At 40.0% G+C, this 16,639-nt stretch overlaps 1 protein-coding gene and 1 pseudogene across 3 annotated transcripts; one reads left to right on the forward strand and one right to left on the reverse strand.

Moving 5' to 3' along the window:
• Positions 1–411: 411 nt before the first annotated feature.
• LOC122080159 lies at positions 412–1,492 on the forward strand (annotated as a pseudogene).
• A 2,677-nt stretch (positions 1,493–4,169) lies between these two features.
• Positions 4,170–6,720, reverse strand: LOC122078854 (protein PLASTID MOVEMENT IMPAIRED 2-like). Of its 3 annotated transcripts, none has more exons than XM_042645023.1 (3): positions 6,573–6,720; positions 6,210–6,347; positions 4,170–6,108 (listed from the first exon to the last, which is right to left on the reverse strand). In XM_042645023.1, exons 2-3 carry the CDS (start codon positions 6,312–6,314, stop codon positions 4,339–4,341), a joined length of 1,875 nt encoding a protein of 624 aa, XP_042500957.1. In that variant the 5' UTR covers positions 6,315–6,347; positions 6,573–6,720; the 3' UTR covers positions 4,170–4,338. The 3 variants fall into 3 exon arrangements, with proteins under 3 accessions (XP_042500957.1, XP_042500958.1, XP_042500959.1); XM_042645024.1 differs by having other exon boundaries at positions 6,210–6,411; positions 6,573–6,692; XM_042645025.1 differs by having other exon boundaries at positions 4,170–6,105; positions 6,210–6,698.
• Positions 6,721–16,639: the final 9,919 nt, after the last annotated feature.

The raw sequence follows: 16,639 nt of genomic DNA on the forward strand, positions 1-16,639 counted from the left end.
TCCCTAATACTTAACTATCTTTGACCTTCTAAAACATTTCCTTCCATTAATCCCATTGTGACATATGGGGGTAAGAATGGATGAGAAAATTTTCTTCTATCTTATCTTTGGTAATAGATTGTCAAATTACATCTCTTATCCGTTCCTGTAGCGTAAAGAAGAAGAAAAAGATTAAGAAAAAGAAGAAGAAGTCAATCACCCCTCAATGTAACTTAAATTGTGGGATTGAAAGTTCATTGGTTACTTCTTTAGAGGAGCTTGTAAAATCTTTGACAAATATTATATAAACTAAATACACATATTGAATTATCATTCTCTTCCCCTGAATTTTGGGGAAATATCAAGATCCTCATGGTTTTTTAATTAATTCATTCTCTTCCCCTAAAATTAAGGGAGTCTATCAACCGTTCTTGGGTATCAAATATTGCTGTCAAGTGATTGTTCTTTTTTTATAATACCCGAAATACCCCCATCCCTTTAGACAATGCATTATGCCCCTTAATCGATCAAAATAACCCTACCCTGCATCTTCAAACTCCAATCGATCATGGTTAATCTCTCCTTGCATCTCCTTCAATCTTTCGTTTGGTACATTCGATTGTGCACTAAGGACGTTGAAGTCTGCCGAAGCCCTCTCTCCCTGCATCTCCTTCTTCACTGATGGAAGGAGTCTGAAGCCAGCCGAAGTTTTGTCTCCCTGCGTCTCATTCTTCTGAGATTCTGATTTCTTACTCCCAGCCGAAGGAGTTATAAGTTATAACCAGTACTGCCTTATTCCTTATGGTAGTTGCGTTGTGGGTTCTTCGGAGACTGATTTCGTTTCTTAGAAGGCCAATGCCAAATGGAACAGATTCTCGTCGGCTATGGAACGGATTCTCGTCGGCGAGAACAGTGCAACAAATAATGGAGACGATGAAAAGGGTAATGGAGGATCCCTTAGCTTACAACAGTCCTTGGCCATTTCGGAGCTTGAAGGAGGAAGGGGATTACAGAGGAGGAAGAACGCCCTGGGAGATCAAAGAAGAGGAGAACGACTAGAAGATGAGGTTCGAGTTTCGACATGCCTTGGATGACCAAGAACGACGTCAATGTGTGGGTGAAGGAGAAGATGCTTGTGGTCAAGGCCAAGAAGATTCCCAAGAAGAAGAAAGAATCTATTGATGGCCCCCAAATAGAAACCGATGTATTAGTCGATGGGGGAAGGGAAGAGGAAGACTGTTCTGTAAAGAGCTGCGGCAGCTACGGGACTACGGCAGCCGAATTGCTTTGCCGAACAATATCGAAATCAAGAAGATGAAGGCTGAAGTGAAGGACGGTGTGCTCTACATAACCATTCCCAAGGTCTCATCTTCCACTGAAGTTTTGGATATCAATGTCCAATTGTGTTAGTAGCCATTAAAATCATCTTCCAGAATCCAACCCCCACCCTTTTCTTTTTTTTACTTCCTTCCTTCCTGTGGACTTCAAAATAGATGGTAAGCAAATTAGTGTTTCTGAGGTGTTGAATTTAGAAATTTGTTAGTCAATCTCACTACCGTGGACTTCAAAGTTGTCTCTCCCTGCATCTCCTTCTTCACCGATGGACTTCAATATGAGAGGATTTCGGTTATGAGAGGATTTGAGAGGAGATTTTCGTTGCAGAGGCTTAGACAGTTTTGAGAGGCTATGTGAGGAGCTCGGCTGCAGAGGCTGAGTTGAACGGCGTTGCAAACAGAAGTCCTTGCAGTGAAGGAGACTGTGACAGAGGGCTTACGAAAGAAAACAAAAGGGTTTTTGTATAATGTATCTTCTTAAAGGGATGGGGGAATTTCGGGTATTATCAAAAAAACGAACAATCACTTAACAGCAGTATTTGACACTCAGGTTGATAGAATCTTTTGATTTGAAGGGGAGAGAATGAATTAATTAAATAATCGTAGAAAATTTTGATATCTCCCCAAAATTAAGGGCGGGAGTGAAAATTCCTATATATATATATATATATATATATATCTTCTTCTGAAAAATATGGAAGTAATGTATATATCCAACCATATTAACAAAATTGTTCATTCATTGAAAAAAAAAATGAGGAACAGAATTCAACTTGAAAAGGAAAAAGGTTTATATAGACCAATCTGTATTTCTTCTCAAATCCTGCAATAAAAGATCTAGAAAAAGATTAGAATTGATTTTTTGTTTTCTTCCTGGCAAAAATCTTGACTAAGTAGGCATTACCGCATTACCAGCCTCCTTTTCCTAATACTAATGGGAGCGGAGCGGTTTAAAAAGAGGGGGGGGGGGGTATTTCCAGGAGAGCTAGGCCTCCTTGACCGTGCACGAATTGTCGGTGTGGAGCTGCCACTGGTTTAATGGACATTCTTGACATTGATTTCTCAAGCTTCATGTTTGTAGCTTATGGATTCTTCTCATGATGTTGTTTCAAATTATATGGCTCTTCAATTTCTCTTTTCAGTTTCGTTGACTTCTCTGTTTTGTGGACCTTTCGCTCTTTCAGCAGCGTTAGCTCTCTGATCTCTCGCTTAAGCTGCTTCAATGTTCACCAATATCTCTCTATTTCAGAGGCTTTTAATACTTCAATCCATGCCTGTGCTGCTTCAGCGTTCACCAATATCTCTTTCTCGCATTTCATTTCCAAAGAACACATAGTCCACATTCACATTTTACCCATTTCAGACTAATTTTAAAAAAAAACTGATTCCCAATTCCTTCTGTTAAACTCTTAAGCAGTAAGATTTGAGAGAATATAGAATCAAAATCTTAAAATCAGAGAATGAAAAATACCAGTTAGGAAGACACGGTTTCTGCTCATTGCAGTAGCATTTTTACTAAACCAATTACAGAGGGAGATGAAAACTTGAGAGAGATGAGAAGTGCTTACCCAAGATTTTTTCTTCAGCTGTGATCTCTCTTCATGTAATATTGCAATGTGAAGTTAGTATTGTGCTTCGTTTTCGTTATCTTCAACTGGAAGATAAAGCCGTACGCAAGAGGAAGGAGGAAGATAACATTATAGTTGATGCAATCGACATTCATAATAGAACTTACAAGGGATTACTTGTCACTCCCTGTTTCCTCCCTCTCTCTCTCTCTTTCTGAAATAATTTAAGAATATATAGTTACCAATGAGTTTGAGAAACTTTAACAAGAAAGAGGAAGTACAAGACACATACTGGTGCTCATGATTCTGATTTCTTGCAAGAACCTAATATTCAATCTCCTTAGGGATGACAAGGTTACAAAGATCAACTGGGAATTCTGTTGGATATACAGTAGTTTCATGAAAATCCCAATTGCATAGAGGCTATGCAGCTAGTGAACTTACCGAGCCCACACCTAGTAGTTTGTTCTAAGGCTATAGCTTTTTCAAGTTTCAACTTTCAATAGGACAATAATTTTTAAATATCAACTTTTATTTATTAATTTTATTTTGAATTGCTTTACTATTTTTTCCTCTTCTTTAATTTTTAATATCTATGATAATGAACCATGTTTAGGCACGGTTGAGTGAAGAAATAAATCCAACAATATGATTGGTTTAGTGTCCTTCCTTGATGAGTAATGTTTCATAGACCAAGACGCCATTAATTTTTTTGGGGTGATTCTTGTAAGATAATTTTTAAAATGAGAGTCATTTTTTAAATATTTTGATCATGTAGCTTTGTATTAATGTAATATTCTTTTGCTTTTGAAAGATTCTTGTAAGATATATCCCACTGAAACATTTGGTGCCTAAAAAATGGACAATGTGTTATAACTTAGTAAGAAACATAACAAAAAATTCATATCATCAAAACCAAAAGTAGAATTAGTAATTAACCACACTCCTTGTCGCATTAAAGAAGACAGAAGAAGAAAAACAACTGCAGATAACTTTAGGTTCTATAAGTAATCCCTAATCCTCCTGTATATGTCCAAATCAAGAAAACAGCCACAATTAGGGTTAGATTTTAGCTCAATTAATCAACAAGTTAGGTTTTGTGTGATTGGTTCTTTCCTTGCTAAATATAATATGCAAACCCAACCAGAACCATTGCCACCTCTACTTATCAATATCATTACAGCAATATGTCAACACTATTGTCTTAAAACCCAAAGGGAAAAATAGAAAAGAAGAAAGAACCGACCACACATGTATCACACTTGCCAAAAACTTGTACAACTTGAAGGTTGTATAACAAGCACTCGTGCTACTTTCTTTTCTGAGATGTGCATTGTCCATTGATTGAAAGAAAATAAAAATGAGGAACAGAGTTCAACTTGAAAAGGAAAAAGTTAACTCACAGGTATTGATCTATATTTCATCTCAAATCATGCAATAAAAGATCTACAAAAAGATTAGAGGTGATTTTTTGTTTTCTTCCTGGCAAAAATTTTGACCAAGTTAGGCATTACCAGCCTCCTTTTCCTAATACTAATGGAAGTGGAGCGGTTTAAAAGGGGGGTTCCAGGAGAGCTAGGCCTCCTTGACCGTGCCCGAATTGTCGGTGTCGAGCTGCCACTGTTTTTAATGGACTTTCTTGACAATGATTTCTCAAGCTTCATGTTTGTAGCTTCTGGGTTCTTCTCATGATGTTGTTTCAAATCATATAGCTCCTCCTCAATTTCTCTCTCCATTTTCATTGACTTCTCTGTTCTGTGAACCTCTTGCTCTTCTAGCAGCCTTAGCTCTCTGATCTCTCGCTTAGCTGCTTCAGTGTTCACCAATATCTCTTTCTCAGAGGCTCTTAATGCTTCAATCCATGCCTGAGCTGCAGCAACCTTCTTACGTGCAATTTCTTTAGCCCCTTCAGCACAGCTAGTCAAGTACTCGTATTCAAACTTTGTGATGGTTATTGAAGACTTATGTCGAGACGCTGAAGCTCTTGACTTCATGATTCTCTCAGTAAGACTTTTTAAGCTCTCATGAGCTATAGCTTCCGATGCTTTGACCACTTCAAGTTCCTTCATAGCAGCTAGTAACATGACCTCTGCTAATTCATTATCATTCTGAGTCTTTTGAATTTCTGTTCTGATGCTTGCAGCTTCTTCACTGAAAAGTTCCCTCTCTTTATTTGCAGCCTTTGTTTCTGTTTGTAACTTTTGTAGTGTTTCTGAAAGATTGGACACAATTGTTTTTGCCTGATCTTCAGCTCTATATGCATTTTCCAACTTGGATTTGGCCCTAAGGAGCTTAGAATTTAGGTTCCGAACAAGCAAGTCTGTTTTCTTTTCTGAAGTCCTCAGCTGAGCACTTTCTTCGGACACTTGCTTGAGTTCATCTCGTATGATATCCATGGATGCCATTAATTGAAATCCCTCTTTTCTGATTAGGGCTAATTCTTTCTTTGCTGCATCCAATTCTTCAGTAATTGACTGCGATAACCTTGAAGTTTGTGATTCCTCTTCACTTGCCTGATGGATTCTGTTATCAACTGATAGTTCAGTCTTCTCATCCCTTTGATCCATTCCCTTAGCTAGTTGCAATTCATTTTCTGTGACATTAACATCTGAAGTTGTAGTGGCTAGTTTTCTCTCCAGTTCCTTTGCATCGTCTAGTTCCTGGGTCATGTCCTTGATTCTATTTCTGGTTCTTCCCAATTTCACTGAGAACTGAGAGGCCTCGGCTCCTCTTTGGGCTTCAATTGCTTCAAGCTCCTTGACTGCTTCTATCCTAGCCAAATGAACAAGCACTTGCTCTTCATTTGCTTCCTCAATCTCTTTCCTCAGTATTTCCACAGTGCTTGAATGAAACTTAAATTTAGAAACCGAGGCTTCAAATTCTTTCTCTGCCCGCAGTTTTTCTTCTAGGAAGGAATCCCTCTCAAGCTTAAGCTTACTTAATTCTTGTTTTACAAACTCCAACTCCTTCATCACTTGTGCATATTGGAGATTATCTGCTCTCCCACCCCAATTCTTCTGCAGCTTTTCAAGCTCGTATTTCTGTGCTTTTGCTTTCAGGTTTGATTCCTCAATTCGCGAAGTGAGATCCTTTACTCTCATCCTTGCGGTATACAGCTCAGATTCAGCTTGGGCTTTAACAGATTCGGCAACCTTTTTGTTCTCACTGAGGTGACCAATGTCCCTCATCGCCACATGGAGTTCTTTTGCTCTCGAAGGAGGTTTCTTCTTTGAAAAAAATTAGAGATTTTTATTAGTTCAAGAGACCATCAAACTGACAAGAAGCAGATGGAGAATGTCATCAGGGTTTTTTGAAGGGCTAATTATACCTGTAAATCAGAAAATTTCATCTGGGTTTTCTTTGGCTGAGGTTTTTCTTCATTGATTCTCTCTCCAACCAAGCTAATCGCTGCTTTAACCGACCCAATTTGCATTCTATTGGCTCTCTGTTCTCTCTATTTCCATCCCTGTTGTCATTTCCAAAGAACACGCAGTTCACATTCATGTTTTACCCATTTCATACTCTTAAACCTGTCAGATTTTGAGAGAATTTTGAATTTTATTCTCTATTCTTGAAATCAGAGAATAAAAAATCTAGTTGGGAAGACACGGTTTCTGCTCATTGCAGCAGCATTTTTACTAAACCAATTACAGAGGAAGAGGAAAACTTGAGAGTGATGAGAAATGCTTACTCGAGATGATTTCTTCAACTGTGATATCTCTTCATTCGTTATCTTCGACTGGAAGATGAGTCTTTAGAAGAGGAAGATAACATCAGAACAGAGAGAAAAAAGATATCTGTGGACGAGTGGTTACTATTCCAAATTTTAATCGTCGAAACTTTGGAAGGTTATTACCCATACGATCTTTCAGTTTCAGCCACACTCGGCCATCGATGATCGACAATTGTCATATTTAATGGGATGTGAGAGAACAGAATCTTTGTTTTCATCTCGATAGGATAAGATATTTTCATATAGATGCTAAATCAACGCCCACCTAGTTGTAAGATCCTAGCTAAGGGTTAAAGTTGGCCTCACAATCGGAATCGGCCTTGAGCACGAAGAGGACTTTAGCCAAGTTTTTTGACCCCGATGGCGAGTTGGGTCGAGCTTGGGCTGAGCTTGGGCTAAGGCCTTAGTCCTACCAACCCAACCCAATCTGGCATAAAATTTAATCTTGAATTTTTATATTACAATTTAAAACTTTTATTGATATTTTATTTTTTTATAATTTTTAATATATAAGATATGAATGAAAAAAACATGTCAATCAAGGTTAATCTAATCATTGCAGAAGTCAAGGTCAACCCAATCCAGCCCGATCCAATCCAACCCTGGCAAGGTCAATTAGGGTCAGGTTGGGTTGGTATGAACCCGATAGGATTGGGCCTAGGTTGAATTTTGATGACCTAGGGTTGGGTTAGGGTTTTAAGAAACTCAACCCTGTTTTACCCCTAATCCTAGCTTAGAGCGAGGATTTTAAGCTCGGAATTGATCTATGCCGATTTCAATTGGATAAGAATTGAATTGATTGGGAATCGGGCACAAAATACTTAGGGCCCCTTTGATAACGCTTCTGCTGTTTCTGTTTCAAGAAACGGCAGAAACATAAATTTCCGTTTCTGGGAACAGAAACAGAATTTTGGGTGTTTGATAAACTTTGTTTCTTGAAACCCAGGTTTCTGGTTCAACACCGACATTCAAAACACCGACATTCAAAACAAACACCAGAGTTCGATTGTTATCACGGGTGAAGGAAATGGATTCATTCAATACGAGGATATCGGCAGTGATGAGAACAGAGTCGTTATTGAAAAGGAAACCAGCTTTGGGATCAAGAATTGTGGAAGAGGTTTACTACATGAAAAGGAAACCAGCTTCGTTCGCCGACTTCGACTCCATCCTCTGCGTGTCCTTCCCATTCTTCCACCTCTTTCCCGAAGCAAACCCTAGATTTCCCGATTCGAAGCCCCAAATTGTCCCGCAAAGCCAACTTCCTTCCCCCTATTTGCGCCGTTGCCGTACCAGGGAAAGTAGAGAAGATTGGAAACGAGCTCAAAAACCTAACCCTAGAAGAAGCTCGCAGCCTCGTTGACTGGTTACAGGAAGAGCTCGGTGTCTCCGCTGCTGCCTTCGCACCGGCGGCTGTTGCCGTAGCGCCTGGTGCCGTTGCCGATGCGGGACCAGCCGTCGTTGAGGAGCAAACGGAGTTCGATGTTCTTATCGAGGAAGTGCCGAGTAACGCGAGGATTGCAACGATTAAGGTCGTGAGAGCACTTACGAATCTGGCGTTGAAGGAAGCGAAGGAGTTGATTGAAGGATTACCGAAGAAATTCAAGGAGGGAACCTCAGAGGAAGGGGGGTGTCGATCTTCGAATGAACATGATAAATTTTCATATATTTTTAAGTTGGTGTGTCGGTCGATCGTGGAATTGTGCCCCTTTTTTGTTTCGAGAAACAAGCGAAACAAGTAAAACTTGTTTCGTCATTCCTGTTTCTTGAAGCATAAATTGTTATAAATTTCAATTTATGTTTCAAGAAACAAGTGGAACAGAACACTTTTACCAAACGGTATTTATGCCGTTTCTGTGTTTCTGAGAACAAGAAAACACAGAAACACGTTTCTGGTTACGTTATCAAACGGGCCCTTAGATTCAGCCCCTCATATCTAAAACCCATCAAGTTCTAAATATGCCGATTCGACCAATCTAATTCTAATTTTTAAAACGTTATCACTAGGTACGTCCTAGAAAATCTCAATATGAAATTCCAATCCAATTGCTCTTGGCTATGGTTATTCCACCGGATAAAAATCGTCTGTAATTCCAATCTTTTGTAATACTCTAGGATCGCTAGGTGTCAAACTCTGTAGGGGATATTGCATAGTATTGCACGAGATTGGAATTGCTGACGATTTTTATCCTTATTTCACCATTTTGGCACTTTTACGACCTGACATTATTTTATTTTTATTTTTTTGGTAAAACCTGACATCAGTTTCACATTCTGACGATTGTGAGCATTTGAATATACATTATCCTAGTTGTCATATGGAATTAGCCTGAGCTGATTGGAATCGGGATCAATTTAGCAATTAATAACGCTCTTAGTTTCTAGCTTTAACTCTAAATATATAGTCATAAATACCATAGTGAGATACTATTTCCCCACATTTGTTATGATCCATTGACATAATTAGAACCCTTGGTTTACCCAATAGTCACTTCATATTATTCCCTCCCTTAATTATCTTCTGCTTCACAGATTATGGCATCATGATCATATCTAATAGGACCATAAATGAGTTGCTCAAACTATAGGCAAGCTGCCGTCGGTAATTGATGAGCCTAATTATGTATCTAGCTCAAGAGCATCATCTGGAATGTGCATTTCACCCTTCGAACCAAGCATTGCATGGCTGAGCCTTTTGTTTGGCCATTGTCCAATCGAGCCCTCTGGGCGTGGTCCATATTTGCAGAAAATGGATCAGCTCGTACAATAACCTAGTCATATGAGTCAACATCCAACACCTGTCCTTTTTGTTTCTAAATATACCCCTCTTTATCTTTGTGATGCGGTAAAAATTGATCAATCGATCTTCCTTGCAAATCATGATGCTCCAATAGATTTGCACAAAAGAGAAGACAGGGAAGAGTCGGGCTAACCTGACGGGGGACTCTCTAATGCCTAAGTCAGATTTTTCACAACAGTTATTCAATAAAGCTTTTAGTGAAAATGTGTTCCATCTCCTATGATGGAAGATTACCTTGATATTTATAGGCTGCTGATGGATAGAGAAGGAGAGACGTTTGTGGAGAATCCTGTTAGATGTGGAATCCTTGAGAAGAGTGGCTCTATGATCCCGGGAATATTCTGGGTTCCCGGGCATGTTCTGGGATTATTCCTCTTTTATCCTGAAAGCACAAGTCGTGAGAAAGGTGGTGTGATACCCTACTTTCTAAACCCGGTCTAATTACCCGTATTGACTTGGTTTGATCATGTAGGGGTTGAACCGGAGCGAACTGACACAAGTACCATATGGAACATGGTAGCATGAGTGACCTTGAACTCGGGTTGGCCTGACAAGACCGAGTAAATACCAAATGTAATATGTGCACCCAAGCTTTGTACTTGCACGCACCACAAGGCCCTATACAAGAAGTAAGGGTACGTGCTAGTAGTTTTGGGTGCCTATGTAATTTAATTATAAGTATGAATTGTCCCCATTGAAGTCCAAGTGGAACACTAGCAATGGGTTGACTAGAATGATATATTCACCTGAGATATGCTCGCCTGAGATATACCCACCTAAGATACACTCACCTGAGAATACCCACCTGAGATATGCCCACCTAAGATGTACCCACCTATGACTAGAAGATATTTTTGAGGGCCTAGGTATAAAAGAAGAGACATTTATTGTCTTTTCCCTCATTAATGATAGTTGGTCGATGGGAGAGTAAAGAAAAGAGAGAAAGAAGAAGAAAGGAAAAAGGAAGAATAAGAAGAAGAAAGAAGAAGGGAAAACGACCGTAGAGCTTCACCGGAGTTGGGTCTTGGTATTTTGAGCCCTGATTAATGATCATCTCATCGGGATCTTTGATTTGAGGTAGGTGATAAGGGTATTTCTTTCCAACCACGGCACAGGCAGGGATCGTCCTGACCAATGCTGCACCTCGGCATCTCATCAGGCTGTGCTATCACCTCGGCCCTCCATCAGGCCGTGCTGCCACCTCAGCATCTTATCAGGCCGTGCTACCACCTCGGCCCTTCATCAGGCCGTGCTGCCACCTCGGCATCTTATCAGGCCGTGCTACCACCTCGGCCCTTCATCAGGCCGTACTGCCACCTCGGCATCTCATCAGGCCCTGCTACCACCTCAGCCCTCCATCAGGTCGTGCTGCCACCTCGGCCCTCTATCAGGCCGTGCTGCCACCTCGACCCTCCATCAAGCCATGTTGCCACCTTGACCGTCCATCAGGCTATGCCATCACCGTGGTCTGACGTCAACAACAAGGTTTTTAGAAACATGCTTTCGTCCACCCCTACATTCAAGGAACGTGATCCCTATTCACAAGGACATGACTCTATCCACTACACGTCACCATAGACATCTATCCCTCACACGGTTGGTATTTTCGAGATAAGAGGGGAATATTCTTCTGGAATACCGTAGGACCCAAAATATTCCCAGAATCACAGAGCCACTCCCCGTAAGGACTCTATGCCTAGACAGGAATCTTCACAATCGTCTCCCATTCTCCCTCCATCAGCAGCCTATAAATACCAAGGTAAGCCTCCATCATGGGGGATATCTCTTCTTTTACTGGAAAAGCTCTCTTGAGCATCTGCTGTAAAAATATCTGACTTGGGCATTGGAGAGTCCCTATCGGGTCAGTCCGGATCTCCCCTGTCATCTCTTCTATGTAGGTCAGCTAAAGCACCAGGAACTGTAAGGAATATCATCCGGTCAATTTTTACCACATCAGTAGGTATTGTACATATTCCAAGGATTCTTAGGAAAACCCATTTCTTAAATCCTATTTTTAATTTTTGGGAAAGAACCCACTTGGATCTTGTTAATCTTACTTGGATAATTAAATCTGAGGTCTAATGGAAAATGTGTATAATGATTTTGAAGGATTTGGAAGGGGTATTGGTGAAGATCTAGAGTATTTGAAAGTTTTTTAGCTAAAGAAGTGAAATTTGGGGTTTTATTGGTGTTCTTGAGAAAGAGGTAAGAATATTCTTTTTTCTTTTGATTTGATCTTAGATCTAGGTTGAGGATACATGATTGGACCTTAGATGAGTGATTTGAGTCACCAGATCGACCCCAAACAAGTTCCCCAAATCGGAGAGAAGATAGGAAAGATGATGGAAGAGTTTCGTTTCAAGATTGGGGGGTGTTTCAGACCCACCTGTCTTTAGGTCTCTGGCCCACCTAAGTTCCCAGAACTCAATTTCTGAGCTCTGGTGTATCCGACGGGCATGAAACCGATGGGCTCTGAGGCTCACCTGTCTTTCCAGAATGCCCATAATGGGTCCAAAATTGATGGGTAACCCCCATTTATGATTCTAAACCCAATTTTAGTGTTTAAACATGATGATTTTGATCACAAAATAGTGAAATGATAAACCATTAAGTTTATGATAAGTTACACTCATTATACGTATACCCACACATCGGATCTCTTGCATGCTGGGTACAAGTACCGTGTACATATACAAGTAAGTGGGGAGTAGACTCTGATTTAATTTTGAAATGTTATGCATCACTTAACATGTGTTAGTCTAACCATGTCATCATGTCACTTGTGTGTAGACTAAACATCATGTATGCCATATCACGCATTGTATGTACATTTACATAACATGCTATGCTTTGCTTTGTGATAAATATTCTTTATGTCTTAATGTATGTGATGAAAGATTTTCATATATAAACATGATATGCATACTAGATTAGATGCTGTGGACGGCTTAGAAACGAGTGTATGGTGGCTCATGGAATGGGACGCAGTGCCATCGTGTAATCGTACTATGTTTATATAGAAGCATGCAGCTAGGATTTATATACCCCTTTGTGCTACCACCCTTCCCAATAGGGATTTACGTGTTGAATTACTATTGGGGGGAAGCATCGGATTGTGATTATTGAACTCCTACAACGGTTAAAAGTACACACGGCTAATCGCTAGGACAGTTGATAACCCTTGTGATATATTCAGAGGGCCGATCGTACTGCTTTTTATTTTGGATGGAGTCACCCATTTACTTTTTGTCATTTAAATTTGTCGGGAGTCGGCTTGTATTTTAAATTCCGATACCAACAGTGGACTTTCTCCGATAACCCTATGAGCGTATTGCAGGATGGGGGTCCGCGGCTCGTACTCGGGGCATACGCGTACTGTGGTTGTGAGTAGCACATAGCCTATGATCCGGTAATGTTAGGTTAATAGGATCAAAATGAATTACATACATATAGGCGTATTTGTATTGTGACTCCTTTTGTGGTTTTCCTTATATGGTCTTCCTTTCTACTTATTGGGCTAATGAGCTCATTCCACGTGCACAATTCTTTTTAGGTGATTTTACAAGTTATCTACCTGGAGATCAAGAGCCGGGCCCCACTGTGGAGTTTCCCTCTGAGGACTAGTGGATCCCTAATGAGTTCGAGCACGGTGCCAATTGCATGTGCGAGGTCTTGAGTGATTCTTTTTTTTTTTTTTTTATTCTTTTTTATGTACTCCCTTTTGATTACTTAATATTAAATTGTTATATTTTTATGTATATATCATGCCTCCGAACCCAAATGATAATTTTTATGACTCAATTTGGATATCAAGTATTTAGAAAACAATTACAGGTATTATTATGAATAGGTCTTCCGCTGAAAATACAGATTTTATCTTAGTTTAATAGATGTAGTTGTATTGTAGTTACTGCATTGTTGATCCTGGTAGGTTTGTGAGTTAACTAAAATTAACTCGGTCACCGGCTAGGTTCTGTGCGAACGGGGTGTGACAGGTGAACACTTCTGGTGGCGTATAGTAGGTTGAGTCTTGCCCCTATAATTAGGGGTCATGTCCCTTGAATGTAGGGGTGGATGTGCATGTGCCTCTGGGCGTCTTGTGTGTGGGAGGGTCGGCTTGAGGAGAGACCAAGGTGAGAGTCCGCCTGAGGAGAGACTGAGGTGGCAGGTTAGCCATCTGTTCAGGTTCACACACACACTTCAGCCGTACTGAGGATGGGGACGTATTTGGCCTCATCACATTGTAATGGCAAAATGTGGGACAAGTGTTGCATGCTGACTCGTATGACCAGGTGATCTTACAAGCAACGGATCCTATCTCCACATTGTGGGGCAAGCATGGATATTTCGTACTGTGAACTCAGCATATCATGCCTGAACACCAAATCTTCGAGATAACTTATTTTCAAAACTGCATAAGAAAGTTCTCTAAGTGCGGGCTCTTCAGATAAGGAATACCCATCAGACAAGGAATTCAGGTCTGAGTTTCTAGCACAGGATATTCTAGAGGGATTATCCTCGAAATCTTCCCAAAGATCAAGGAGTTACCTTCCTTTCAGTACTCTTACCATGCGCAAAGCATTGCATAAGCGACCATGGATCAATTCTTTTCGGAATGCTAAATTTTATCAGTTGCATACTTCTGACTTAGGTTGTGCTGGCTTAACTTGGCTCTCTCTACTTTCCATTTGTGTGCGGGTTTCTTCAAGGACTTAGGCCCTCATATATGAATCTCGTCAGTCAGAGTCTAATGCATCAATTATCATTCTAAATCGGGCATTCCTTAAGTTACTATTAAAGGCCCTTTCCAACCGAATATTAATCAGATCTAAGCCCAACACAGGCTGTTTATCGATCATTTAATCTTGCACTTTAATCTGTCAGATCTATCGATACAGGCTAGCTTCTAAACACCCTTTCACTTCTAAATTCTAACCAAGGGGTGAACAAAAGAGGGAGCAATCTCCGGTTCTCTAGTGATGTTTCTAGGACTATGACTATAGACTTGGATACTCTCCAACACATGATGGGAGGGTTGGCATACTCCCAATCGTCGAATGCACCGTAGGCACACTAACGTGCTCGAGAGGATCTGATTCCCTTAACTAAAGGGAGAGAATATGATCGCATCCCGTGCTATCTCCAAAAGCTCAGTATCCATAAGCAACCATTGAGAAGGAAAGGGCAACAAAAGATGAAAAGGCAAGGTTAAAGCGATACTTGGACGGCAACTTGATAACGTTAGCCTGAATAAACTATTAAACCTTTTTAAGAAGCCCTCCTGGCCCACACATCCTCATCAATCAGATTTAAGAGTCGAGTGTCAACCAAAACCACGCATTCACAATGGTTAGATTGACACTTTATTTTTCTACTCAAAATCCAAACCGTCGGATATGTTGACCTTAATCAATCTGATGACCTCCACTTGACAAAACCAATCCCTTCTGTCTTCTTCTGATAAGGAGTTTCCTCCATTCATTTCTATGCATAGTAACATGGATCAATGTATCAATATCGTATTGACGTATTTGGGTGTTATGTATTAATTGCACCTCGTTTAACATGTCGAAAACCGATTGGTTGAATTGGTCGAGTGAATCATGACCAATCCTAATTTCAATTTATTCTTACTCCATAACCATAAATTGTTGAGTTTTCAGATCTAAGGACCAATTTTAGGGTTTTTGAAAACGATTCTTACTGAAGAGGGATCCTGATTCCGTGTTTTGAATCCTTATACTGAGACCTATAACATTGCTTAGGAAGCTTAACTTGGGTTTAGGGATATTAATCAAAGTGGTGACAGTTTGTTGTTGCTTCTAATCATCATCTAACTTATAATTATTATATACATCCACGTGTATGGACCATATCATAGGTTACGGCTGAATCACATATATTAGGAAAATAAATAAGAAACATATGGTCCTTAATTCTTTCTGACTTAGCTATAGGTTGAAAGCCAAAGCCAAAAGACAAAAGGAAGCCAAAATGAAATGGAAGCAAGGAGGAATTGTTCTTATAATGGTAGTAGTGTCTCTGAGGGATCAGCTCAAGACACTCCGTGCTGCGACAGAGCCATAGAGTATGGGGTCAGTGCGGGTGTGTTGTGCGTCTGCTGCCCATTGGCGGTGGTGTGGTGCTGCGTTAAGCTGCCATGTAAAATCGGCTGGCGCTCTGCCCGTCGTGCGGTGGACTGCGCCAACTGTTGCGGATCCGGCAAGAAGGTTCTCACCGCTTCATCTTCTTTTTCGGATATTGATTTGGATTGTCCATCCAGCGAACAATTGCACAGATTCCCTAAGAATACAGATACAGGAACAAGAGAGACGAGAACGAGGCGTGGAAGTGGTAGAGTTCTTGTAGGTTGAACTAATTCTCCATCTAATTTCTGGATATTGGAAACCTAGAGTGAGTTTTCCTGTTCAAAATTCAAACTATTGACCCAATAATGAAAAGATGGAATTCATATTAGATTTTTTCTTCTCCTGGAAATTCCATCTCCAGCAGGTTCTCTGGGCCAACGCAACATATGAAGATCTTGGGATGCTTTGATTGTGTGTTCTATTTTCTTCCTTTGTTTATTTGGTGAATGAAGAAGAGATCTATAGAGTATTGATTGATTGATGAAGTAGTAAGGGTTCGAAAGGGGTCGAATTTTGGGATGAGATTCCCAAGCCCAAATGAAGTTTTCCATTTTCCAGAAATTTCTTGAGCACTTGTGACTTTTGATCAATGACAAATTGCAAATTGACAACTGACGGGACTAATGATATTATAATATTATGAATGACTTGACTTGAGCACTCCGTCACTCACCCTTCCCTTTATTCCCCAGCCTCCATTCCACTGTATGGAATTTTTCAGCACAAAGAGTATACTTTTATGTTTCAAGGTTTTAAAAAATGATGTATTTTATTGTAATAGTATGGAGACATGAATCTTTCTGTAAGATGTTTTTTCTAAGAGTTATTAATCTTTTGGGAAAATTACATATAGGGTAGCTCACGCTTAGAGAAACTAAATTTGGAGTGCTTCACATTTGAAATATTATGTCCAAGGATACTTCATGTTCCATATGTAATTTGTTTGGGATACCTCATGTTTTATAAATATTATGTTTAAAGTCTTTAAACCATCGTGGTAAGTATAGGGCTGTCATTGTTGCTTGAAAAGAGGCAATGGATGTTGGGTTGGGAGGGATGATGCCAAATTGCTATTG

This window comes from Macadamia integrifolia, chromosome 5 (assembly GCF_013358625.1).
Source record: "Macadamia integrifolia cultivar HAES 741 chromosome 5, SCU_Mint_v3, whole genome shotgun sequence".
In the NCBI taxonomy this organism is placed as follows: domain Eukaryota; kingdom Viridiplantae; phylum Streptophyta; class Magnoliopsida; order Proteales; family Proteaceae; genus Macadamia; species Macadamia integrifolia.